The sequence below is a fragment of the Salmo salar genome, chromosome ssa11, assembly GCF_905237065.1.
Source record: "Salmo salar chromosome ssa11, Ssal_v3.1, whole genome shotgun sequence".
Lineage (NCBI taxonomy): Eukaryota > Metazoa > Chordata > Actinopteri > Salmoniformes > Salmonidae > Salmo > Salmo salar.
The window spans coordinates 103593918-103619997 of NC_059452.1; the positions used below are offsets into that span (position 1 = coordinate 103593918).

Genomic DNA, 26080 nt, shown 5'->3' on the forward strand with positions numbered 1-26080 from the left:
TCTGCTCTGCCATAGATCCCATTTCATGAATCTTCCGACGAACAGTTCTTGTTTCCAGAGGCAGTTTGGAACTCAGTAGTGAGTGTTGCAACCGAGGACAGACAATTTTTACCAATTAGCCGCTGAGCTGTTTTTGCGCCGAGATATTTCCACTTCGCAATAACTGTTTGACAAACTGACTTGTTGGAAAGGTAGCATCATATGACGGTGCCACGTTGAAATCACTGAGCACTTCATTAAGGCCATTCTACTACCAATGTTAATTATATTTCAAACAATAATTCACATTTCCTGTATGATCATTTTCCTGATGTAAGAAACTGGTCCAATTAAGATCCTACATCTCTATGAGAGAGAGAGACAGAGAGACAGAGAGAAAGAGAGAGAGAGAGAGCGACAGAGAGACAGAGAGAGAGAGAGACAGGGTGAGAGACAGACAGAGAGAGAGACAGAGAGAGCATCAGAGAGAGCAATAGAGAGAGAGAGAGAGAGAGAGAGAGAGCGAGAGAAAGAGAGAGCATCAGAGAGAGCAATAGAGAGAGAGACAGAGCGAGAGAGAGAGAGAGAGAACAGTGTTGTGTTAGTATTTACATGTGTGCTGCAGGTTTTCCTTCACATTTTGTTTTCTTTGACCAGAAATGTTCTCTCTATGGAAATAAGACTGAACAACGAATAGAGATGCTGTTCATCCCTCCATCATGACATCACTACAATATGAAGTTGGGTAGCAGGAAGTACAAGTATAGTAATGCACCTGAATAACATTCACCTGTCCTAGAGGTGACAGAACCACTCGGAGAGAGAGAGAGAGAGAGAGAGAGAGAGAGAGAGAGAGAGAGAGAGAGAGAGAGAGAGAGAGAGAGAGAGAGAGAGAGAGAGAGAGAGAGAGAGAGAGAGAGAGAGAGAGAGAGCAGACAACAAAGTAATACAACCACAAAGACAACATCTAAAGCACCAGTAAACATCAGGTAGGAGGATTTATCTATAATCTCTGCATGTACGCCTGTTGAAAGAATAAAGTACCACACATTTTGTTAATGAGTATTATTATTTATTAAAGACTTATTGTTCATGTTTGTAAATATATATTTTTGAACACCAGAAAACACTAGCCTGGATGTGCATACTGTACATTAAATAAATCATGTCATTTAAAATGTCATATGCTCCTTCAAACAGTGATTATAGACAGCCTATTTACATATTAATACTGGAACACTTTATGTTTGTGTTTTCAGTCATTATTATTCATAACACTTAATGCATCTGTAACATGTCACCATGTTGGTAGAAGATCTAGTTAACATCTGTAACATGTCACCATGTTGTTGGTAGAAGATCTAGTTAACATCTGTAACATGTCACCATGTTGGTAAAAGACCTAGTTAACATCTGTAACATGTCACCATGTTGGTAGAAGATCTAGTTAACATCTGTAACATGTCACCATGTTGGTAGAAGATCTAGTTAACATCTGTAGCATGTCACCATGTTGGTAGAAGATCTAGTTAACATCTGTAACATGTCACCATGTTGGTAGAAGATCTAGTTAACATCTGTAACATGTCACCATGTTGGTAGAAGATCTAGTTAACATCTGTAACATGTCACCATGTTGTTGGTAGAAGATCTAGTTAACATCTGTAACATGTCACCATGTTGGTAGAAGATCTAGTTAACATCTGTAACATGTCACCATGTTGGTAGAAGATCTAGTTAACATCTGTAGCATGTCACCATGTTGTTGGTAGAAGTTCTAGTTAACATCTGTAACATGTCACCATGTTGGTAGAAGATCCAGTTTACATTTGTTTTCCATCCAATCTCCAGGGATGGACCTGCCTCTGTTCCTCGTCCTTGTTTTCTCAGGTAAGTGTTCATTTCTGCACGTGTGTTTGTGTCTGTCTCCACAGGGCTGTCTATCCTCCCCTCATAATGTTGGTTTGTTCTCCACAGGGCTGTCCATCCTCCCCTCATAATGTTGGTTTGTTCTCCACAGGGCTGTCCATCCTCCCCTCATAATGTTGGTTTGTTCTCCACAGGGCTGTCCTTCCTCCCCTCATACCGCCCTCATCAGTTCCACTTTGTGGAAATGAGAAAGACCTGGACTGAAGCTCAGAGTTTCTGCAGACAGAACTACACTGACCTGGCCACCATAGATGACATGGTAGATATGAAGAAGCTCCATAACACAGAGGATTTTACAGCCTGGATAGGGCTGTATCTCAGCAGCTGGAGGTGGTCTCTGGGAAACATAGAGTTAGAGGGGGAGGGGTTTTGGGCCACAGGACATCCAGAAAATTATCGCAACAAAGAAGAGTTCTGTGTGTATATGATGCAAAATGGGCTTAGGCATGATGACAACTGTGACAAACAATGGTATTTTGTCTGCAATGATGGTGAGTTCCCCTGTCCATTTCATCATCAATCAATGATGTTGTCATATACCAAATCATTTAATTCAGAGAAAAGATTCATATTTTATTTTATTTATTTCATTTATTTACAAACATTCATCTGTATTTGTATTTTGTTATATCTTATTTTTTTCTAATAGAGAAAAATGCGACCAATAAGTATATTGTCATCACTGAATCTAAGACTTGGAGTGATGCTCAGCTCTACTGTCGGGAGAAACACACTGACCTGGCCAGTGTGAGGAACACAACAGAGATGGAGACCATAAAGTCTATCTTACTAAATCCTGGCAACAATCAACCAGTGTGGATTGGCCTGAAGAAATCTCTTGGAGTCTGGTCTGATCAGAGTGGCTCCTCCTACAGAAACTGGGATTCAAACGAGCCGAATGGGGGAAATGATGGAGCCTTCTGTGGTGAAGTAAAATCATCTGGAAAGTGGAATGATAAAGCATGTACTCAGACACAACCCTTTATTTGCTACGATGGTGAGCTACTGACAAAAATCCACAATATAGATCTACATTTACCATTCAATATTACTATAAAGTATTGAAGAGAGGGACTGAACATTTTGGGTAGGGGGTGGGGGGGTGGAGATGGGGGTGAATGTTCACTGAATAACAACAATTTTCCATTATGTGCTTATCATGAGTCTCTGTGTCCTCTTCTTCCTCCAGATGAGCTGGTCCTGGTCTCAGAGAACAAGACGTGGTCAGAAGCCCTGTGGCACTGCAGAAACCTGGACATGGAGCTGGTGTCTGCCCACAACCAGAGCATCCAGCACCTGGTCCAACAGAGAGCCAAGAAGGCCTCCACTCCCTTCGTCTGGCTGGGCCTGAGGTACACCTGCACCCTGGACTTCTGGTTCTGGGTCAATGGAGAAGAGTCCTGCTACCACAACTGGGCCGATGGGGAGGGCTACAACACCAGCAAGGAGCAGTGTGGGAACACGGGGGCCATTCAGAGAGACGGGGGACAGTGGGTCGGCAAGGCTGAGACTGAGAGATTCAACTTCATCTGCAGCAAAAGTGATGGTGAGATTTGATCTCTTTCTTTTGATGTGTTGAACCTCTACCCCTTGACCTCTCTCTCTCTCTCTCTCTCTAAATGTATTTCCTGGTATATTCTCTAATCCAGATTACTAGAACCAGACCCTACTCTCTGTAGACCAGCTGAACCCTACAGTCCAGAATGTTCCAGATCCTGCACTGTAGACCAGCTGAACCCTACAGTCCAGAATGTTCCAGACGTTCTCACATTTACATTATATAAGGTGATGGATACAGGATATTTTCAATAATGTTACGTCGTTTATTATCATATTTTGTTTGAATATTTTAACACACTGTTATGCTGTTACTGTTTCCATCCTGTACGTTTCTTAAAAACACTCATTATACCATTAAAAACACTAAGATGTGAAGGTCTTGAGTTGTTTACTACTCTATCAAGTGATAGACAATAACAGCCTTTTAGTAGACACTTGTATCTGAAGTGACTTATATTCATGCATGGATTTTACTTAGGGGTGGTCCCAGGAATCAAACCCACTCTTCTAGCATTGCAAGCACCCTGCTCTACCAACATTAGCCACAGGAAGTAGTTTGGGCTTAGGGTGGGTGCTGCAATATTTTGGTGACGGGTCACAACTTGTTTCCAAGTGAAAACCTAAATGGTCTATTCATTCCTTTTTAGTAGACACTCTTAATCAGATCAGTATAGTAGTGAGTGGAAACATTTTAATACATTTAGGTACTGGTCCCACGTGGGAATCAAACACTCAACCCTACCATTGCAAGTACCATGCCATACCAACTGAGCCACGTCATCACATCACCACAAACCACTTGATGTTTCAATGTACTCAATTACTGGATTGTGTTGTTCTTTATGCTGATGGAAAGTCTACAGGTACAAACCTAGATGACCAGCCTCTGTACAATACACTAATGTACATTTACAGTACGTGGTTTGTAAGGATGGTCAATTAATACTGCTCAAAAAGTGGTTGTTTTCCATGTTTTTTGATCAATCAGACTATTTAATTTCATATGGATGTTTTGTGTCTTTGCCAATAATTTTGGACCTTTTTTTTGTGTAAATGTTTGAGGACAGGGTTTTGTTCTTTCTGGATTCCATTAGAATGATGATCTCAGAGAAAGGGACAAGGCATCGACTATTACAATTCAAACTGCTGAATCCTACAAAATACTGATATTATTTATACAACTGCCTTTTATGCCAAAGTAGAGATGCTGAAAAATGTTTTCTTTTGATTTGTAAGGGGGTGACAACAACCTCAGCACCACTACTTCCTGCGGCTATGCTAACAACTGAGCTACATTTACACTGTTACTGTTTCCATAGTTACAATTATATTTTATATTTGTCATAGATGTTATTTAATATTTAAGTTGAACTTTTAGTTTGTTTGTAACAGTTAATTTGGAGTTCAACAAACACTTTACATTATTTCATTTTAATGTTATTCAACTTTTATTTTTAAACAGCTAATTTATTAGTTATTTGATTTATCAATAATGTAAATTGTGTGATACTTACTTAGAGGATATGCTAAATGTGATTCTTTGTAGTGGTGGAAAGTCTATATTCAACTAATCGGTTGTTACATTCCTCAGCTAGAAAACCAAATAATGTCGCTCAAACAGAAGGGGGAAGTAACAAAGTCACTGACAAACCATAAAACGGAACAGGTTGGTGTTAAGGAGTGGCTCTGAAAGACAATCATGGCGGAGTCCACTGAAAGTTGCCTAGCAACAACAACTGGAACCTATAAGACACCCACCATGAGCCTCCACTAAATTTGCCAAAGAAGAGGTAAACAAAATAAAAACCCACACCAAACTTAAAGACAGGAAGCGAACCAAAAAGTGGAACAAAAAGAAAAACAGGGAAGATCAGGTAAAGGTTGTTTTTCTAGAAATAACATAGAGAGTGCCAACTAAAGAGAATTGTAGAACTGGGCCAGCCACTGTTAAATAGAACCTTGGCCAGCACAGCTGAAACACCTTCCCACTAACGAGATGGACAAGAAAGCACAGGTGTAACACGTGTTTGTTATATCTAGCCTAGCTGTAAAAGAACGCACATCTGCACAGTTTCACGTTTAATGACATGTGCCACTCATCCTGACAACCCATTCATCCGTAAAGCAGCACACTGTCGTAAACCATAACAACGTATAGTATGACGTACAGCACGTCGTACCATACATAACAGTACTGACTAACGAGGTGACACCAACCGGTGCGCCCAACGTGCTAACGTGCTATATGTGCTAAAGTCCAACCTCAAAACATACATGGAAAAACCAAAGCCCGCAACACGATTCAAATGCTTTAATTGCAAATGAAGTTAAACCTCTATATTTTATTAATGGTGATGAATTCAAATTGCTAATGTTCATCCTAATTAGTATTGGATCACATATCTCCTTTTGTTTACTGTTTACATGATGTGGAAATATACACTGTGCTTAGATGTTGTTTTCTCATACAACGTACAATGATTGATGAATTGATTGATTGGTTGGTTAATTGGTCATTTGATTGCTTGATTTGTAAATTGGACTTGTTGATTAGATTGACTGCCTGCTTAATTTGTTAATTGATTAATTGTATTGATTAGTTGATTTGTTGCGTTGATGATTAATTTGTTGACTGAATTTAATTGGATTGATTGATTTATATGTTAATAAAGTTTATTTACCATCAGAGTGGACCGATTATAAACCATGGATCTCAGTTATTCTTTTTCTATTATCTGAAGCCAGGTCCTACAACAACAGCAGACAGTGGTCCTATTGACTTACTGATGATCTGAGGTCAGGTCTAACATCCTGTATACAACAGCAGACAGTGGTCCTATTGACTTACTGATGATCTGAGGTCAGGTCTAACATCCTGTATACAACAGTAGACAGTGGTCCTATTGACTTACTGATGATCTGAGGTCAGGTCTAACACCCTTATCAAAATCCCTTCTATTCTTTCCTCTGTTTCTTGAAATAAGTATTAAAGAAAAAACTAAACAAACTAGAGGCATTTTCATAACTTTATTATATATATTTTTTTTACTGCGTACAGGATGAATGTACCATAGTGAAATAGTTAAAGGGGCAATCTGCATTTCAACCAATAACAAAGTGTAAACCCCACCACTGTTTTGGGAAAATCTTTAGGATGGAAATAGACATTAATAGACAGAACAAAATACAAAAGGACTGACCATCCATGATATCATCATTATAGTTTAAACTATGTTTCTGAGATTATACAGGATGACCATCCATGATATCAACATTATAGTTTAAACTATGTTTCTGAGACTATACAGGATGACCACCCATGATATCAACATTATAGTTTAAACTATGTTTCTGAGACTATACAGGGTGACCATCCATGATATCAACATTATAGTTTAAACTATGTTTCTGAGACTATACAGGATGACCACCCATGATATTGACATTATAGTTTAAACTATGTTTTTGAGGCTAAACAGTGTTTGTTTACAATTACATTGTTTACAAACAATGGAATAAAACACATTTATATGTTGGGTTCTGATGGGACATGACAGCTGAATTAAGCTCATGAGGCATTTATGAGTCATATACTTCAAGAATTAATGGGTACATTTCATGAATTAAAATTTTTAAAACAGATGCCCCCGTCACAGATTGCCCCTTTAAATGAAGACTCCACCACCAGCACCAGAACAGATACAGTCATTTAAATGCTACACACTAGTATCATAGAAAAATGACTGCTGTTACAATATATTTAAAACAACTCAAAAAAACGTAAAATATTTCTATAATGGAATGCAATTAATGGTCTAGATAAAATAATGAATAAGTGAAATATACTCTGGAAACAGTAAAAGGAAGTTGTAATAGAAAATAAATAAAACTACTGAATATTGAGAACAACTAAAGGCTAACCTTTAACATTCATTAATGTTCATTAACATCAACAAGTATAGCAAGTAAATATGGAAACAACAGTATGGTATGATATTATTACATTACAAGAGTATAATATAAAATATGTTATTATAAAATCCTGTATCCATCTCCTTATATAATATCAAATATCAGTTCAAGATAGAGTTAAGGAAAAAGATACTAAATAAACTAAAGCAAAAATAGTAAAATAAAAAGTAACACAATAAAAATAACAATTACGAGGCTATATACAGGGGGTACCTGTACCGAGTCAATTTGCAGGGTAGAGGTTAGTCTAGTTATTTTCTACATTAAAGTAGGTTTGTTACCAACCAGTAATAAAACAACAGCACAACATAATAATAATCAATTCACATGTTATAATATACAAATATTGAAAACATGTCACAATAATCTAGTGAGCACTATGTAGCTCTATGTTTTATTTCCAGTGAGCTCTACATAGCTCTATGTTTTATTTCCAGTGAGCTCTATGTAGCTCTATGTTTTTTCCAGTGAGCTCTACATAGCTCTATGTTTTACTTCCAGTGAGCTCTATGTAGCTCTGTTTTATTTCTAGTGAGCTCAATGAAGCTCTATGTTTTATTTCTAGTGAGATCTATGAATCTCTATGTTTCATTTCCAGTTAGCTCTATGTAGGTCTATGTTGTATTTCCTTTGAGCTCTATGTAGCTCCATGTTTTATTTCCAGTGAGCTCTATGTAGCTTTATGTTTTATTTCCAGTGAACTCCATGTTTTATTTCCAGTGAGCTCTATGTTTCATTTCCAATGAGCTCTATGTAGCTCTATGTTTTATTTCCAGTGAGCTCTATGTAGCTCTTATGTTTTATTTCCAGTGAGCTCTATGTAGCTCTATGTTTTATTTCCAGTGAGCTCTATGTAGCTCTATGTTTTATTTCCAGTGAGCTCTATGTAGCTCTATGGTGTATTTCCAGTGAGCTCTATGTAGCTCTATGTTGTATTTCCAGTGAGCTCTATGTAGCTCTATGTTTTATTTCCAGTGAGCTCTATGTAGCTCTATGTTTTATTTCCAGTGAGCTCTATGTAGCTCTATGTTTTATTTCCAGTGAGCTCTATGTAGCTCTATGTTTTATTTCCAGTGAGCTCTATGTAGCTCTATGTTTTATTTCCAGTGAGAACTATGTAGCTCTATGTTTTATTTCCAGTGAGCTCCAACAGTATTGGGACAGTGACACTATGTGTGTTCTTCTGGCTCTGTACTCCAGCACTTTGGATCTTAAATAATACAATGTCTATGAGGTTAAATTGCAGACAGTCAGTAATTTTGTGTGTCTGTAACTTTCTCGCTCACCATTATTCTTGAATTTCCATAATAATGTTTGCATCCACATTAATGTATAAGTGTTTCGAAACAAACATATTATATTCTTATTTACAATAAAAGTGACTCCACAATGACACTGTACATTATTTACTATTCATTTCCATTGGGCACAAAATAATCTGAAACAACCAAAACAAACAGCTAATGCATCCAACAGGTTTGTAAAGTCACAAGCCAGATGTAAAAATTGCGTGCTATGAATATGGGACCAAATACTGACCTTTTGACTACATTATTACACACATACTGTAAGTAAATTTGTCTCGATATGTTTGGTCCCCTAAAATGGGAGGGACTATGTACAAAAAGTTCTGTAAGAGCTGTAACGGTACACTCAGTATGGATGAAAAACCCTCAAATTAAAGCTGACAGTCTGCACTTCAAACTCACAGCTGAATCATTTCAAATCCAAAGTGCTGGAGTACAGAGCCAAAACAACTAAACATTTGTCACTGTCCCAAAACTTCTGGAGTTATCTGTAAATAAATACACATATATTAAAAAAATAATGAGTATCCATCACCTTGTATGATGTAAATCTGAGTATATCTGGAACATTCTGGACTGTAGGGTTCAGCTGGTCTGCAGAGCAGGGTCTGGAACATTCTGGACTGTAGGGTTCAGCTGGTCTACACAGCAGGGTCTGGAACAATGTTGGCTGTAGGGTTCAGCTGGTCTACAGAACAGGGTCTGGTCCTAGTAATCTAGATTAGTGAACAAAGGAAAGATTACTGTAAGCGAGAGAGAGAGAGAATACATTTGACGAGAGAGAGAATGAGCTACAAAGGTAAAGAAGTAAAACAGAAAAATAAAAAAAATAACTCAACAAGACAGCATCCAAAGAGATCAAATCTCACCATCACTTTTGCTGCAGATGAAGTTGAATCTCTCAGTCTCAGCCTTGCCGACCCACTGTCCCCCGTCTCTCTGAATGGCCCCCGTGTTCCCACACTGCTCCTTGCTGGTGTTGTAGCCCTCCCCCTTGGCCCAGTTGTGGTAGCAGGACTCTTCTCCATTGACCCAGAACCAGAATTCCAGGGTGCAGGTGTACCTCAGGCCCAGCCAGACGAAGGGAGTGGAGGCCTTCTTGGCTCTCTGTTGGACCAGGTGCTGGATGCTCTGGTTGTGGGCAGACACCAGCTCCATGTCCAGGTCTCTGCAGTGCCACAGGGCTTCTGACCACGTCTTGTTCTCTGTGACCAGGACCAGTTCATCTGGAGGAAGAAGAGGGGGAAACAGAGACTCACGCTAATTATTAATATATTAAGTTAACTTTGATTCTAAGGCCTACATCTTTGTACATTATTGTTTAGTCCTTCTCATCACAACATTACGGTAATACCAGATGTTAAACGTATGTCTTTATTGAGGATTTGAAGTGTTTGTCAGCGGCTCACCGTCATAGCAGATAAAATGAGTGTTGGTGGTACAACCCTGATAATTCCACTTTCCAGAAGGGAAAGTAACTTCACCACAGAACTCTCCGTTCTGATAACTCCCATCTGCATTGTTCTCCTTGTATGTTTCCCAGCTCTTGATAGAGAAGCCACTCTGGTCGGACCACCTCCAGACTCCAAGAGATTTATTCAGACCAATCCACACTCTGTAGATACCAGTGACGTTAGGTAAGATACTCTTAATGGCGTCCCTCTCTGTTGTGTTCCTCACACTGGCCAGGTCTGTGTGTTTCTTCCGACAGTAGAGCTGAGCATCACTCCAAGTCTTATATTCAGCAATGAGAATGTACTTATTGGTCGCATTTTTTTCTATTTGAAATAAATAAGACATAACAAAATACAAATACAGATGAATGCTTGTAAATCTTTTTTTTTTTTTTATAAATAAAATATGAATCTCTTATCTGAATAAAATGATTTGGTATTTGACAACATCGTTGATTGATGAGGAAATGGACAGGGGAACTCACCATCATAGCAGACAAAATGAAATGTTTTACTACAGTCATAATTTTGCCAAGTCGCATTTAGCAACATATACACACACAACGTTTCGGCATCATTATTTGGATGATGATCATCCCAAAACACCTCCCCCTCTAACTCTCTGTCTCCCAGAGACCACCTCCAGATTATGTTATACAGCCCTATCCAGGCTGATCCTCTCCAACTAGCTGATACTGTGCTATTGAGCTTCTTCATATCTGCCATGTCATCTATGGTGGCCAGGTCAGTGTAGTTCTGTCTGCAGAAACGCTGAGCTTCAGTCCAGGTCTTATTCAAATTCACAAAGTGGAACTGATGAGTGAGGGATGAGGGGAGGATGGACAGCCCTGTGGAGAACAAACCAACATTATGAGGGGAGGATGGACAGCCCTGTAGAGAACAAACCAACAATATGAGGGGAGGATGGACAGCCCTGTGGAGAACAAACCAACAATATGAGGGGAGGATGGACAGCCCTGTGGAGAACAAACCAACATTATGAGGGGAGGATGGACAGCCCTGTGGAGAACAAACCAACATTATGAGGGGAGGATGGACAGCCCTGTGGAGAACAAATCAACATTATGAGGGGAGGATGGACAGCCCTGTGGAGAACAAACCAACATTATGAGGGGAGGATGGACAGCCCTGTGGAGAACAAACCAACATTATGAGGGGAGGATGGACAGCCCTGTGGAGAACAAACCAGAAATGAACACTTACCTGAGAAAACAAGGAGGAGGAACAGAGGCTGGTCCATCCCTGGAGATCGGAGGGAAAACAAGAGTTAACTAGAACATCTACCAACAACATGGTGACATGTTACAGATGTTAACTAGATCTTCTACCAACATGGTGACATGTTACAGATGTTAACTAGATCTTCTACCAACATGGTGACATGTTACAGATGTTAACTAGATCTTCTACCAACATGGTGACATGTTACAGATGTTAACTAGATCTTCTACCAACATGGTGACATGTTACAGATGTTAACTAGATCTCCTACCAACAACATGGTGACATGTTACAGATGTTAACTAGATCTTCTACCAACATGGTGACATGTTACAGATGTTAACTAGATCTTCTACCAACATGGTGACATGTTACAGATGTTAACTAGATCTTCTACCAACATGGTGACATGTTACAGATGTTAACTAGATCTTCTACCAACATGGTGACATGATACAGATGTTAACTAGATCTCCTACCAACAACATGGTGACATGTTACAGATGTTAACTAGATCTTCTACCAACAACATGGTGACATGCTACAGATGTTAACTAGATCTTCTACCAACATGGTGACATGTTACAGATGTTAACTAGATCTTCTACCAACATGGTGACATGTTACAGATGTTAACTAGATCTTCTACCAACAACATGGTGACATGCTACAGATGCATTAAGTGTTATGAATAATAATGACTGAAAACACAAACATAAAGTGTTCCAGTATTAATTTGTAAATAGGCTGTCTATAATCACTGTTTGAAGGAGCATATCACATTTTAAATGACATGATTTATTTCATGCACAGTATGCACATCCAGGCTAGTATTTTCTGGTGTTCAAAAATATATATTTACAAACATGAACAATAAGTCTTTACTAAATAGAAATACTCATTCACTTAATGTGTGGAACTTTATTCTTTCAACAGGTGTACATGCAGAGATTATAGATAAATCCTCCTACCTGATGTTTACTGGTGATTTAGATGTTGTCTTTGTGGTTGTATTACTTTGTTGTCTGCTCTCTCTCTCTCTCTCTCTCTCTCTCTCTCTCTCTCTCTCTCTCTCTCTCTCTCTCTCTCTCTCTCTCTCCATGTGGTTCTGTCACCTCTAGGACAGGTGAATGTTATTCAGGTGCATTACTATACTTGTACTTCCTGCTACCCAACTTCATATTGTAGTGATGTCATGATGGAGGGATGAATAGCATCTCTATTCGTTGTTCAGACTTATTTCCATAGAGACAAAATGACTGGTCAAAGAAAACAAAATGTGAAGGAAAACCTGCAGCACACATGTAAATACTAACACAACACTGTTCTCTCTCTCTCTCTCTCTCTCTCTCTCTCTCTCTCTCTCTGATGCTCTCTCTGTCTGTCTCTTTGTCTCTCTGTCTCTCTCTCTTTCTCTCTGTCTCTCTCTCTCATAGAGATGTAGGATCTTAATTGGACCAGTTTCTTACATCAGGAAAATGATCATACATGGAATGTGAATTATTGTTTGAAATATAATTAACATTGGTAGTATAATGGCCTTAATGAAGTGCTCAGTGATTTCAACGTGGCACCGTCATATGATGCTACCTTTTCAACAAGTCAGTTTGTCAAACAGTTATTGCGAAGTGGAAATATCTCGGCGCAAAAACAGCTCAGCGGCTAATTGGTAAAAATTGTCTGTCCTCGGTTGCAACATTCACTACTGAGTTCCAAACTGCCTCTGGAAACAAGAACTGTTCGTCGGAAGATTCATGAAATGGGATCTATGGCAGAGCAGACGCACACATACAGAAATATCTTTTTGAGATCGGTATGGAAGTACTTGACTGGCCTGCACAGAGTCCTGACCTCAACCCCATCGAACACCTTTGGGATGAATTGGAACACCAACTGTGAGCCAGGCCTAATCGCCAAACATCAGTACCCGACCTCATTAATGCTCTTGTGACTGAATGGTAGCAAGTCCCCTCAGAAATGTTCCAACATCTACCAACATCCAACACCAACTGTTTGACGAGCAGTTGTCCACATACTTTTGATCATGTGGTATAGCTGAACCAACATATGCTGAACAAACATGCAACAATTTCAAAGATTTTTTCTGAGTAACAGTTCATATAATTTAAATAAATAAATTAGGCCCTAATCTATGGATTTCACATGACTGGGAATACAGAAATGCATCTGTTGGTCACAGATATCTTTAAAAAAAGACATCTTCACGGTATCTCTGTGCATTGAAATTGCCATCGATAAAATGCAACTGCGTTCATTGTCCATAGCTTATGCCTGCACAACGCCATACATGTGGTCTGCAGTTGTGAGGCCGGTTGGATATACTGCCAGATTCTCTAAAATGAAGTTTGAGGCAGGTTATGGAAGATATGTTAACATTCAATTCTCTAGAACCAGCTCTGGTGGACATTCCTGCAGTCAGCATGCCAATTGCACGCTCCCTCAAAACTTAAGACATCTGTGTTGTGCGACAAAACTGCACATTTTAGAGTGGCCGTTTTATTGTCCCCAGCAGAAGGTGCACCTGTGTAATGATCATGCTGTTTATTTAATCAGCTTCTTGAAATGCCACACCTGTCAGGTGGATGGATTATCTTGATAACGGATAAATGCTCACTAACAACGATGTAAATACATTTGTGGCCAACATTTGAGAGACATAAGCTCTTTGTGCGTTGGGAACATTTCTGGGATCTTTAATTTCAGCTCATGAAACATTGGACCAACACTACATGCTGCATTTTGTTCAGTGTATTATATTGACAAGTCGACTCACCGCTCTAACAATGGAAAAACATGTCCTCAAATATGGAAGTCAGGCGGGAGAAGACGAGATCAGATGCGACTGTTTTAGCCAATGAGAGGGCAGATACGCAGCTCTTCCTGTAAGCAACAGTTCAATAAACCTAGTTGCCTCGCTGGCTGAAGAGACACTGAGATTTAGAAGCAAAGCAAATAGCCTAAACATTAATAAAACAAGTAAAATACACAGACAACCCCACAACTTCACCTATAAAAGGTTGATTAGCATTATTTAGCATTCATGCATTCATTCAATGTTTTATTGTAATAGGTCTATAGTACATGATGACTTGTGTTTAATAAAAAGCACTGTATAAATGTATTGTAGATGGCTATTGCCTTACCTATGTGTGATAAAAGACAATGTTTTATTGTAATAGGTCTATAGTACATGAAGGCTTGTGTTTAATAAAAAGCACTGTATAAATGTATTGTAGATGGCTATTGCCTTACCTATGTGTGAGAAAAGCCAATCTAATGACTTGTTAGTCTATATTGCGAGTAGCCTGGTATCTAAATGTTCCCCTGATTCCCCCCTCGCCCCTTCCCCCTTCACAAATTAGTATATTTCATATACTATACAGCCCAAACTTAGGCCTAACTGGAAGCAGTAGGTCACATGATCTGTGTCAGCGTGTCTTTCTCTGTTTTCAGATCAGCAGTAGGTCACATGATCTGTGTCAGCGTGTCTTTCTCTGTTTTCAGATCAGCAGCTGGTCACATGATCTGTGTCAGCGTGTCTTTCTCTGTTTTCAGATCAGCAGCTGGTCACATGATCTGTGTCAGCGTGTCTTTCTCTGTTTTCAGATCAGCAGCTGGTCTGTCACTTCTCACCGACAGAGACACAGCACATGGACCAGCAGAACCAGAACTCCTAGAAAATAAGTCATTTCATTTCAGAAATGTAGCAGCATCGGGCTCAAGAGACCTTTTTTTATGCAGCAATGATTGTATCTAATGCTGCGTTCGTAACCAAGTGGGAAGTGAGAATCTACCAAATTACGACTGGGGAAAAAACACTTGAACGGTCCTCCAACTGGTAATTACTAGTGGGAAACACGTCTATCATCCCTGGCAGGGTTCTCCCCAAAGAATGTAAGAAGGGCTCTGTTGTCACCTTGTGGACTGGCTGCACCACAATGTAAAATAAATGGACTATATTTATGATCAATAGCTAGGTTTCCATCCTATTGGTGACAGATTTTCATGTGAAAATTAAAAAATACACATCAAAACTGTATGCATTTTCCCACCAGAGAGGTGTTTTTATTAAATTGACTTGTTGATGATAAAAGGCCGTGATTGATGATGTAGTAGACATGAAAACAACTTTTTCCAGTTAAACTCCCTTCGTATCGAATGAAAAAGACAAGTTTATAAATGTGTTTATATCACATTTACAACTCTACTGATTGATTAGTCACATAAGATGCGTTATATGTACTGTGGTGTTGGGACCGGTGCTCTAGCCAGCAGCTGGCAGATACAGTTATATAGTGAATGTACTCAGATACAGTTATATAGTGAATGTACTCAGATACAGTTAAATAGTGAACGTACTCTGGTGTTGGGACCGGTGCTCTAGCCAGCAGCTGGCAGATACAGTTATATAGCGAATGTACTCAGATACAGTTATATAGTTAATGTACTCAGATAGTTATATAGCGAATGTACTCAGATACAGTTATATAGTGAATGTACTCAGATAGTTATATAGTGAATGTACTCAGACACAGTTATATAGTGAATGTACTCTGGTGTTGGCACCGTTGCTCCAGCTGGCAGATACAGTACCTGTACCATGTGAGTTCCTATTTGTACTTCTGAAGATACCATGTGTGCACCTTTGACCTTTTTGTACATCAAGGAACAGCACTGTACCACAACAGTATTCTTATATATGAGAGTGTTTTAATTAATGCACTCCACACCAAAAGGTTCCAAGATAGCATTTATGCACACTTAGGGGTTCATTCTATCAGGTCTAGATTTTTTACATTTTTACATTTTAGTCATTTAGCAGACGCTCTTATCCAGAGCGACTTACAGTAGTGAATGCATACATTTCATACAATTTCATACATTTTTTTTGCTGCTACGCTAGCGACACTCCCGGTTGTCGAGTTGTAACTACGTTAAGCATCTCCCAGCTTTATACCTGAACCGGAAATTGCCATTGGCTGCACAGTGCTGAATAGATGTTAATAATTTTTTTATATTTGCAATATAATAATTTTACTGTTTCCAAAGTGTATGTTTCTTAATAACACTAATTATCTCATAATAACACTAACATTTTATCTTTTAAGTTATTTTAAATATTATTTGAACATGTAACTACTCTATCACGTGTAATAAAAACTGTAATATCTTATGCTTCACGGAGTCGTGGCTGAACGATGACAACATCAACATACACCTGGCTGGTTATACGATGTACCGGAAGGAATAAACAGCGGCGTCTGGTAAGACAAGGGGTAGCGGTCTATATATTTTTGTAAACAACAGCTGGTGCACGATATCTAAGGAAGTCTCGAGCTTTTACTTGCCTGAGTTAGAGTTCCTCATGATACGCTGTAGACCACACTACCTACCGAGAAAGTTTTTATCTGTATTCTTTGTAGCTGTTTACATACCACCGCAGTCATAGGCTGGCACTAAGATAGCATTGAATGAGCTGTATTCTGCCATAAGCAACAACAAAAAAACGCTCACCCAGAGGTGGCGCTCCTAGTAGCCGGGGAGCTTAATGCAGGGTATCTTAAAACAGTTTTACAAAATTTCTACCAGCATGTTAAATGTGCAACCAGAGGGAAAATAACTCTGGACCACCTATACTCCACACACAGAGACACATACAAAGCCCTCCCTCGCCCTCCATTTTGCAAATCTGACCATAATTCCGTCCTTCTGATTCCTGATTACAAGCTAAAATTAAAGCAGGAAGCACCAGTGACTAGATCATTAAAAAAGTGATCAGATGAAGGAGATGCTAAGCTACAGGACTGTTTTGCTAGCACAGACTGGAAAATGTTCCTGGGTTCCTCAAATGGCATTGAGGAGTACACCACATCTGTCATTGGCTTCATCAATAAGTACATCGATGACGTCGTCCCCACAGTGACCAAATGTACATAACACAACCAGAAGCCATGGACTACAGGCAACATCCACACTGAGCTAAAGGCTAGAGCTGATGCTTTCAAGGAGCGGGACTCTAACCTGGAAGCTAATAAGAAATCCCGCTATCCCCTCCGACGAACCATCAAACAGGCAAAGCATCAATACAGGACTAAGATCCAGTCGTACTACACCGGCTCTGACGCTCGTCAGATGTGGCAACAGTAGACAGTGTCCCTACTTTCTTACTGATGATCTGAGGTCAGGTCTAAGACCAGGAATACAACAGTGGACAGTGTTCCTATTGACTTACTGATGATCTGAGGTCAGGACTAACACCCTGTACACAACAGTAGACAGTGTTCCTATTGACTTACTGATGATCTGAGGTCAGGTCTAACACCCTGTATACAACAGTAGACATTGTTCCTACTGACTTACTGATGATCTGAGGTCAGGTCTAACATCCTGTATACAACAGTAGACAGTGTTCCTATTGACTTACTGATGATCTGAGGTCAGGTCTAAGACCAGGTATACAACAGTAGACAGTGTTCCTACTGACTTACTGATGATCTGAGGTCAGGTCTAACATCCTTATCAAAATCCCTTCTATTCTTTCCTCTGTTTCTTGAAATAAGTATTAAAGAAAAAACTAAACAAACTAGAGGCATTTTCATAACTATATAGATTTTTTTTTACTGCGTAAAGGGTGAATGTACCATAGTCAAATAGTTAAAGGGGCAATCTGCAGTTCAATCAATAACAAATTGTAAACCCCACTATGTCACGTCCTGACCAGTAAAGGTGTTATTTGTTATTGTAGTTTTGTCAGGACGTGGCAGGGGGGTGTTTGTTTTATGTGGTTCGGGGTTTGTTGGGATATGTGTTTATGTAGAGGGGTGTTTGTTTAGAGTATTCCGGAGTTTTTGGTTATGTTCTATGTTTTGTTTTTCTATGCTCTGTCTATGTTGTGTATTTCTTTGAGAGCCATACCAGGCCAACACAATCAGGAACAGCTGTACTTCGTTGTTGCTGATTGGGAGTCATACTTAGGTAGCCCTGTTTTCACCTGTCATTTGTGGGATGTTGTTTTTGCATAGCTGTGTGTGTAGCCTGCAATACTGTTCGTTCGTTCTTTTCTTGTTGTGTTTTGTTAAGTGTTCAATAAAAGTTAAGATGAGCACTCAACCCGCTGCGCCTTGGTCTACTCCATACGACAACCGTTACACACCACTGTTTTGGGAAAATCTTTAGGATGGAGCTAGAGAAATGTAACCACAAGTTACATTTTGGGTTCTGATGGGAAATGACAGTTGAATTATGCTCATAAGGCATTTATAAATGATATACTTCAAGAATGAATGGGTACATTTCATGAATAAAAAATTCTAAAACAGATGCCCCCGTCACAGATTGCCCCTTTAAATGAAGACTCCACCACCAGCACCAGAACAGATACAGTCATTTAAATGGTACACACTAGTATCATAGAAAAATGACTGCTGGTACAATATATTTAAAACAACTCAAAAAAACGTAAAATATTTCTATAATGGAATGCAATTAATGGTCTAGATAAAATAATGAATAAGTGAAATATACTCTGGAAACAGTAAAAGCAAGCTGTAATGGAAAAGAAATAAAACAATTGAATATTGAGAACAACTAAAGGCTAACCTTTAACATTCATTAACGTTCATTAACATCAACAAGTATAGCAAGTAAATATGGAAACAACAGTATGGTATGATATTATTACATTACAAGAGTATAATATAAAATATGTTATTATAAAATCCTGTATCCATCTCCTTATATAATATCAAATATCAGTTCAAGATAGAGTTAAGGAAAAATATACTAAATAAACTAAAGCAAAAATAGTAAAATAAAAAGTAACACAATAAAAATAACAATTACGAGGCTATATACAGGGGGTACCTGTACCGAGTCAATTTGCAGGGTAGAGGTTAGTCTAGTTATTTTCTACATTAAAGTAGGTTTGTTACCAACCAGTAATAAAACAACAGCACAACATAATAATAATCAATTCACATGTTATAATATACAAATATTGAAAACATGTCACAATAATCTAGTGAGCACTATATAGCTCTATGTTTTATTTCCAGTGAGCTCTACATAGCTCTATGTTTTATTTCCAGTGAGCTCTATGTAGCTCTATGTTTTTTCCAGTGAGCTCTACATAGCTCTATGTTTTACTTCCAGTGAGCTCTATGTAGCTCTGTTTTATTTCTAGTGAGCTCAATGAAGCTCTATGTTTTATTTCTAGTGAGATCTATGAATCTCTATGTTTCATTTCCAGTTAGCTCTATGTAGGTCTATGTTGTATTTCCTTTGAGCTCTATGTAGCTCCATGTTTTATTTCCAGTGAGCTCTATGTAGCTTTATGTTTTATTTCCAGTGAACTCCATGTTTTATTTCCAGTGAGCTCTATGTTTTATTTCCAATGAGCTCTATGTAGCTCTATGTTTTATTTCCAATGAGCTCTATGTAGCTCTATGTTTTATTTCCAGTGAGCTCTATGTAGCTCTTATGTTTTATTTCCAGTGAGCTCTATGTAGCTCTTATGTTTTATTTCCAGTGAGCTCTATGTAGCTCTATGTTTTATTTCCAGGGAGCTCTATGTAGCTCTATAATTTATTTCCAGTGAGCTCTATGAAGCTCTATGTTTTATTTCCAGTGAGCTCTATGTAGCTCTATGTTTTTTCCAGTGAGCTCTACATAGCTCTATGGTTTATTTCCAGTGAGCTCTATGTAGCTCTATGTTTTATTTCCAGTGAGCTCTATGTAGCTCTATGTTTTATTTCCAGTGAGCTCTATGTAGCTCTATGTTTTATTTCCAGTGAGATCTATGTAGCTCTATGGTTTATTTCCAGTGAGCTCTATGTAGCTCTATGTTTTATTTCCAGTGAGATCCAACAGTATTGGGACAGTGACACTATGTGTGGTCTTCTGGCTCTGTACTCCAGCACTTTGGATCTTAAATAATACAATGTCTATGAGGTTAAATTGCAGACAGTCAGTAATTTTGTGTGTCTGTAACTTTCTCGCTCACCATTATTCTTGAATTTCCATAATAATGTTTGCATCCACATTAATGTATAAGTGTTTCGAAACAAACATATTATATTCTTATTTACAATAAAAGTGACTCCACAATGACACTGTACATTATTTACTATTCATTTCCATTGGGCACAAAATAATCTGAAACAACCAAAACAAACAGCTAATGCATCCAACAGGTTTGTAAAGTCACAAGCCAGATGTAAAAATTGCGTGCTATGAATATGGGACCAAATACTGACCTTTTGACTACATTATTACACACATACTGTAAGTAAATTTGTCTCGATATGTTTGGTCCCCTAAAATGGGAGGGACTATGTACAAAAAGTTCTGTAAGAGCTGTAACGGTACACTCAGTATGGATGAAAAACCCTCAAATTAAAGCTGACAGTCTGCACTTCAAACTCACAGCTGAATCATTTCAAATCCAAAGTGCTGGAGTACAGAGCCAAAACAACTAAACATTTGTCACTGTCCCAAAACTTCTGGAGTTATCTGTAAATAAATACACATATATTTAAAAAATAATGAGTATCCATCACCTTGTATGATGTAAATCTGAGTATATCTGGAACATTCTGGACTGTAGTTTTCAGCTGGTCTACAGAGCAGGGTCTGGAACATTCTGGACTGTAGGGTTCAGCTGGTCTACACAGCAGGGTCTGGAACAATGTTGGCTGTAGGGTTCAGCTGGTCTACAGAACAGGGTCTGGTCCTAGTAATCTAGATTAGTGAACAAAGGAAAGATTACTGTAAGCGAGAGAGAGAGAGAATACATTTGACGAGAGAGAGAATGAGCTACAAAGGTAAAGAAGTAAAACAGAAAAAAAATAAAAATAACTCAACAAGACAGCATCCAAAGAGATCAAATCTCACCATCACTTTTGCTGCAGATGAAGTTGAATCTCTCAGTCTCAGCCTTGCCGACCCACTGTCCCCCGTCTCTCTGAATGGCCCCCGTGTTCCCACACTGCTCCTTGCTGGTGTTGTAGCCCTCCCCATCGGCCCAGTTGTGGTAGCAGGACTCTTCTCCATTGACCCAGAACCAGAAGTCCAGGGTGCAGGTGTACCTCAGGCCCAGCCAGACGAAGGGAGTGGAGGCCTTCTTGGCTCTCTGTTGGACCCAGTGCTGGATTCTCTGGTTGTGGGCAGACACCAGCTCCATGTCCAGGTCTCTGCAATGCCACAGGGCTTCTGACCACGTCTTGTTCTCTGTGACCAGGACCAGTTCATCTGGAGGAAGAAGAGGGGGAAACAGAGACTCACGCTAATTATTAATATATTAAGTTAACTTTGATTCTAAGGCCTACATCTTTGTACATTATTGTTCAGTCCTTCTCATCACAACATTACGGTAACACCAGATGTTAAATGTATGTCTTTATTGAGGATTTGAAGTGTTTGTCAGCGGCTCACCGTCATAGCAGATAAAATGAGTGTTGTTGGTACAACCCTGATAATTCCACTTTCCAGAAGGGAAAGTAACTTCACCACAGAACTCTCCGTTCTGATAACTCCCATCTGCATTGTTCTCCTTGTATGTTTCCCAGCTCTTGAAAGAGAAGCCACTCTGGTCAGACCACCTCCAGACTCCAGAAGATTTATTCAGGCCAATCCACATTCTGTAGATATCAGTGACGTTAGGTAAGATACTCTTAATGGCGTCCCTCTCTGTTGTGTTCCTCACACTGGCCAGGTCTGTGTGTTTCTCCTGACAGTAGAGCTGAGCATCACTCCAAGTCTTATATTCAGCAATGAGAATGTACTTATTGGTCGCATTTTTTTCTATTTGAAATAAATAAGATATAACAAAATACAAATACAGATGAAGGCTTGTTAATAGTAAAAAAAATGAAAATAATATGTATCTCTTATCTGAATAAAATGATTTGGTATTTGACAACATCGTTGATTGATGAGGAAACTGACAGGGGAACTCACCATCATAGCAGATAAAATAAAATGTTTTACTGCAGTTAAAATTTTGCCAAGTCGCATTTAGCAACATATACACACAAAATGTTTCAGTATCATGATTTGGATGATGATCATCCCAAAACACCTCCCCCTCTAACTCTCTGTCTCCCAGAGACCACCTCCAGATTATGTTATACAGCCCTATCCAGGCTGATCCTCTCCAACTAGCTGATACTGTGCTATTGAGCTTCTTCATATCTGCCATGTCGTCTATGGTGGCCAGGTCAGTGTAGTTCTGTCTGCAGAAACGCTGAGCTTCAGTCCAGGTCTTTGTCATGTTCACAAAGTGGAACTGATGAGGGAGGGATGAGGGGAGGATGGACAGCCCTGTGGAGAACAAACCAACATTATGAGGGGAGGATGGACAGCCCTGTGGAGAACAAACCAACATTATATGAGAAGGATGGACAGCTCTGTGGAGAACAAACCAACATTATGAGGGGAGGATGGACAGCCCTGTGGAGAACACACCAACATTATGAGGGGAGGATGGACAGCCCTGTGGAGATAATATATGAAAGGTTCCCACTGGTACACCTAAAAACTGTCTACTGTGTATGTATGAAAGTCTCCCACTGGTATACCTAATAAACTGGCAACTGAAAGTCACCCACTGGTATACCTAATAAACTGGCCACTGAAAGTCACCCACTGGTATACCTAATAAACTGGCCACTGAAAGTCACCCACTGGTATACCTAATAAACTGGCAACTGAAAGTCACCCACTGGTATACCTAATAAACTGGCCACTGAAAGTCTCCCACTGGTATACCTAATAAACTGGCCACTGAAAGTCACCCACTGGTATACCTAATAAACTGGCCACTGAAAGTCACCCACTGGTATACCTAATAAACTGGCCACTGAAAGTCACCCTCTGGTATACCTAATAAAATGTCCACTGAGTGTATATGAAATGCTCCCACTGGTATGTACATAATATTGCTGTCAATTCTGCACACACGTCTCAAGTTATGGTTCAGCACACACGCAGATGCACTTGCACACACACGGACAAACACACATGGATGCACACACACACACACACACACGCACACACACACACACACACACACACACACACACACACACACACACACACACACACACACACACACACACACACACACACACACACACACACACACACACACACACACACACACACACAAGGAAGCAAACACAGAAATAAACACTAACCTGAGAACAACAGGATGAGGAACAGAGATTGGTCCATCCCTGGAGATTGGAGAGGAAAACCTATTGGATTCACACACTCCAAAACACTGCTATTAACAAAACCTATTGGATTCACACACTCCAAAACACTGCTATTAACAAAACCTATTGGATTCACACACTCCAAAACACTGATATTAACAAAACCTATTGGATTCACACACTCCAAAACACTGCTATTAACGAAACCTATTGTATTCACACACTCCAAAACACTGCTATCAACAAAACCTATTGGATTCACACACTCCAAAACACTGCTATTAACAAAAACCTATTGGATTCACACACTCCAAAACACTGCTATCAACTAAACCTATTGGATTCACACACTCCAAAACACTGCTATCAACAAAACCTATTGGATTCACACACTCCAAAACACTGCTATTAACAAAACCTATTGGATTCACACAATCCAAAACACTGCTATTAACAAAACCTATTGGATTCACACACTCCAAAACACTGCTATTAACAAAACCTATTGGATTCACACACTCCAAAACACTGCTATTAACAAAACCTATTGGATTCACACAATCCAAAACACTGCTATCAACAAAACCTATTGGATTCACACACTCCAAAACACTGCTATCAACAAAACCTATTGGATTCACACACTCCAAAACACTGCTATCAACAAAACCTATTGGATTCACACACTCCAAAACACTGCTATTAACAAAACCTATTGGATTCACACAATCCAAAACACTGCTATTAACAAAACCTATTGGATTCACACACTCCAAAACACTGCTATCAACAAAACCTATTGGATCACACACTCCAAAACACTGCTATTAACAAAAACCTATTGGATTCACACAATCCAAAACACTGCTATTAACAAAACCTATTGGATTCACACACTCCAAAACACTGCTATCAACAAAACCTATTGGATTCACACACTCCAAAACACTGCTATCAACAAAACCTATTGGATTCACACACTCCAAAACACGTCTATTAACAAAACCTATTGGACTCAGTTACCAGATGTTGTGGGTGTTGTTGACTGACTCTGTTACCTGATTTTGTGGGTGTTGTTCAATGACTCTGCTACCAGATGTTGTGGGTGTTGTTGAATGACTCTGCTACCAGATGTTGTGGGTGTTGTTGAATGACTCTGTTACCTGATTTTGTGGGTGTTGTTGAATGATTCTGCTACCAGATGTTGTGGGTGTTGTTGAATGACTCTGCTACCAGATGTTGTGGGTGTTGTTGAATGACTCTGCTACCAGATGTTGTGAGTGTTGTTGAATGACTCTGCTACCAGATGTTGTGGGTGTTGTTGAATGACTCTGCTACCAGATGTTGTGGGTGTTGTTGAATGACTCTGTTACCTGATGTTGTGAGTGTTGTTGACTGACTCTGCTACCAGATGTTGTGAGTGTTGTTGAATGACTCTGCTACCAGATGTAGTGAGTGTTGTTGAATGACTCTGTTACCTGATTTTGTGGGTGTTGTTGAATGACTCTGTTACCTGATTTTGTGGGTGTTGTTTGTCGTGGTTGTTGTCAGCTGTCCCTCTCCCTCTGAGTGGCTCTGTCTTCTCTGAGACAGGTGTGTTATACATGTCACTAAACCCCTCCTCCTTCACTTACTCCTTATCTTCATGATGTCACTATGTTTAGGTTTCGTGTCAGAGGAACATGCAAAAAAGAAAGTGAGGTTTATTATCTTGTTGTCATACACTGTGTACATACACACACACACACACTCATATCAAGTAATCAAATGAACTATGGCACCGCCAGGACATGGTGACGCTAACAGAACCATATAAGATCCTGTAACGACTAGCAGGCAAATTTGAGACAGACACAAAGCTGAACTTTCACTCCAAATAGACTTTTAGTTTATGTAACATTTCCATTCATATTTCCACACATCTGTGAATGATATATTATCATCTGTGAATGATATATTATCATCTGTGAATGATATATTATCATCTGTGAATGATATATTATCACCTGTGAATGATATATTATCACATGTGAATGATGCCCTGCTTAAGAAACAATTCCTTTTTTTTTGTGACTTTTTCTAATCATAGTCTCACACCTCGTACGTATAGCCTAGCTCATAAGCCTATATGTTTTAATAAGATTTATATCCGGCCAAATAACTTCTTAAAATGAAGCACATTAATCCACTTTACATGGGTTGTACAGCCTAACTGGCATATATAAGCAGCGCGTGACTTCGGGGAAGATAATTTTCACCATATAAATGTACCTTTATAACAAAACCATTACATGCATAATTGTGTCTGCGTCACTTTTGATAAAGTAGTTTTCCGCTAATGGAACATTCGCGGTTGTAGCCTACCACTATGTCTGCATTGCTGCGCTTATAATGTGAAGAA

The 26080-nt window shown here is 39.2% G+C and overlaps 3 protein-coding genes across 5 annotated transcripts; 1 reads left to right on the top strand and 2 right to left on the bottom strand.

The window, feature by feature from the left end:
• The first annotated feature begins 850 nt into the window (after positions 1–850).
• On the top strand, positions 851–6165 carry LOC106594567 (macrophage mannose receptor 1). 2 transcript variants are annotated; one of them, XM_045690224.1, is made up of 6 exons: positions 851–968; positions 1831–1869; positions 2043–2399; positions 2558–2905; positions 3098–3454; positions 3558–6165. In XM_045690224.1, exons 2-6 carry the CDS (start codon positions 1833–1835, stop codon positions 3563–3565), a joined length of 1107 nt encoding a protein of 368 aa, XP_045546180.1. In that variant the 5' UTR covers positions 851–968; positions 1831–1832; the 3' UTR covers positions 3566–6165. The 2 variants fall into 2 exon arrangements, with proteins under 2 accessions (XP_045546180.1, XP_045546179.1); XM_045690223.1 differs by lacking the exons at positions 851–968; positions 1831–1869 and having other exon boundaries at positions 1933–2399.
• Positions 6166–6480: 315 nt separating this feature from the next.
• LOC106594568 (macrophage mannose receptor 1) lies at positions 6481–12562 on the bottom strand. Its single transcript, XM_045690222.1, has 6 exons — positions 12415–12562; positions 11426–11464; positions 10687–11049; positions 10157–10525; positions 9617–9973; positions 6481–9463 (listed from the first exon to the last, which is right to left on the bottom strand). Exons 2-6 carry the CDS (start codon positions 11460–11462, stop codon positions 9456–9458), a joined length of 1134 nt encoding a protein of 377 aa, XP_045546178.1. The 5' UTR covers positions 11463–11464; positions 12415–12562; the 3' UTR covers positions 6481–9455.
• A 6274-nt stretch (positions 12563–18836) lies between these two features.
• On the bottom strand, positions 18837–25277 carry LOC106563870 (C-type mannose receptor 2-like). Of its 2 annotated transcripts, none has more exons than XM_045690225.1 (5): positions 25193–25277; positions 23659–23697; positions 21896–22783; positions 21356–21712; positions 18837–21202 (listed from the first exon to the last, which is right to left on the bottom strand). In XM_045690225.1, the coding sequence occupies exons 2-5, from the start codon at positions 23693–23695 to the stop codon at positions 21195–21197; spliced, it is 1290 nt and encodes a 429-aa protein (XP_045546181.1). In that variant the 5' UTR covers positions 23696–23697; positions 25193–25277; the 3' UTR covers positions 18837–21194. The 2 variants fall into 2 exon arrangements, with proteins under 2 accessions (XP_045546181.1, XP_045546182.1); XM_045690226.1 differs by lacking the exon at positions 25193–25277 and having other exon boundaries at positions 21896–22264; positions 22421–22783; positions 23659–25186.
• Between the last annotated feature and the right edge of the window lie 803 nt (positions 25278–26080).

What these genes read in the sequence shown, in the direction of transcription:
- LOC106594568 (XM_045690222.1), bottom strand. Translation starts at nt 11,462, where the DNA reads ATGGACCAGCCTCTGTTCCTCCTCCTTGTTTTCTCAG. An exon ending in CCTCCTCCTTGTTTTCTCAG is followed by an intron (nt 11,050 to 11,425) that starts GTAAGTGTTCAT and finishes TGTTCTCCACAG; the next exon opens with GGCTGTCCATCCTCCCCTCA. An exon ending in TCATTTTATCTGCTATGACG is followed by an intron (nt 9,974 to 10,156) that starts GTGAGCCGCTGA and finishes TTCTTCCTCCAG; the next exon opens with ATGAACTGGTCCTGGTCACA.
- LOC106594567 (XM_045690223.1), top strand. Translation starts at nt 1,979, where the DNA reads ATGTTGGTTTGTTCTCCACAGGGCTGTCCATCCTCCCCTCATAATGTT. An exon ending in GTATTTTGTCTGCAATGATG is followed by an intron (nt 2,400 to 2,557) that starts GTGAGTTCCCCT and finishes TTTTTCTAATAG; the next exon opens with AGAAAAATGCGACCAATAAG. An exon ending in ACCCTTTATTTGCTACGATG is followed by an intron (nt 2,906 to 3,097) that starts GTGAGCTACTGA and finishes TTCTTCCTCCAG; the next exon opens with ATGAGCTGGTCCTGGTCTCA.
- LOC106563870 (XM_045690225.1), bottom strand. Translation starts at nt 23,695, where the DNA reads ATGGACCAATCTCTGTTCCTCATCCTGTTGTTCTCAG. An exon ending in CCTCATCCTGTTGTTCTCAG is followed by an intron (nt 22,784 to 23,658) that starts GTTAGTGTTTAT and finishes TGTTCTCCACAG; the next exon opens with GGCTGTCCATCCTCCCCTCA. An exon ending in TCATTTTATCTGCTATGACG is followed by an intron (nt 21,713 to 21,895) that starts GTGAGCCGCTGA and finishes TTCTTCCTCCAG; the next exon opens with ATGAACTGGTCCTGGTCACA.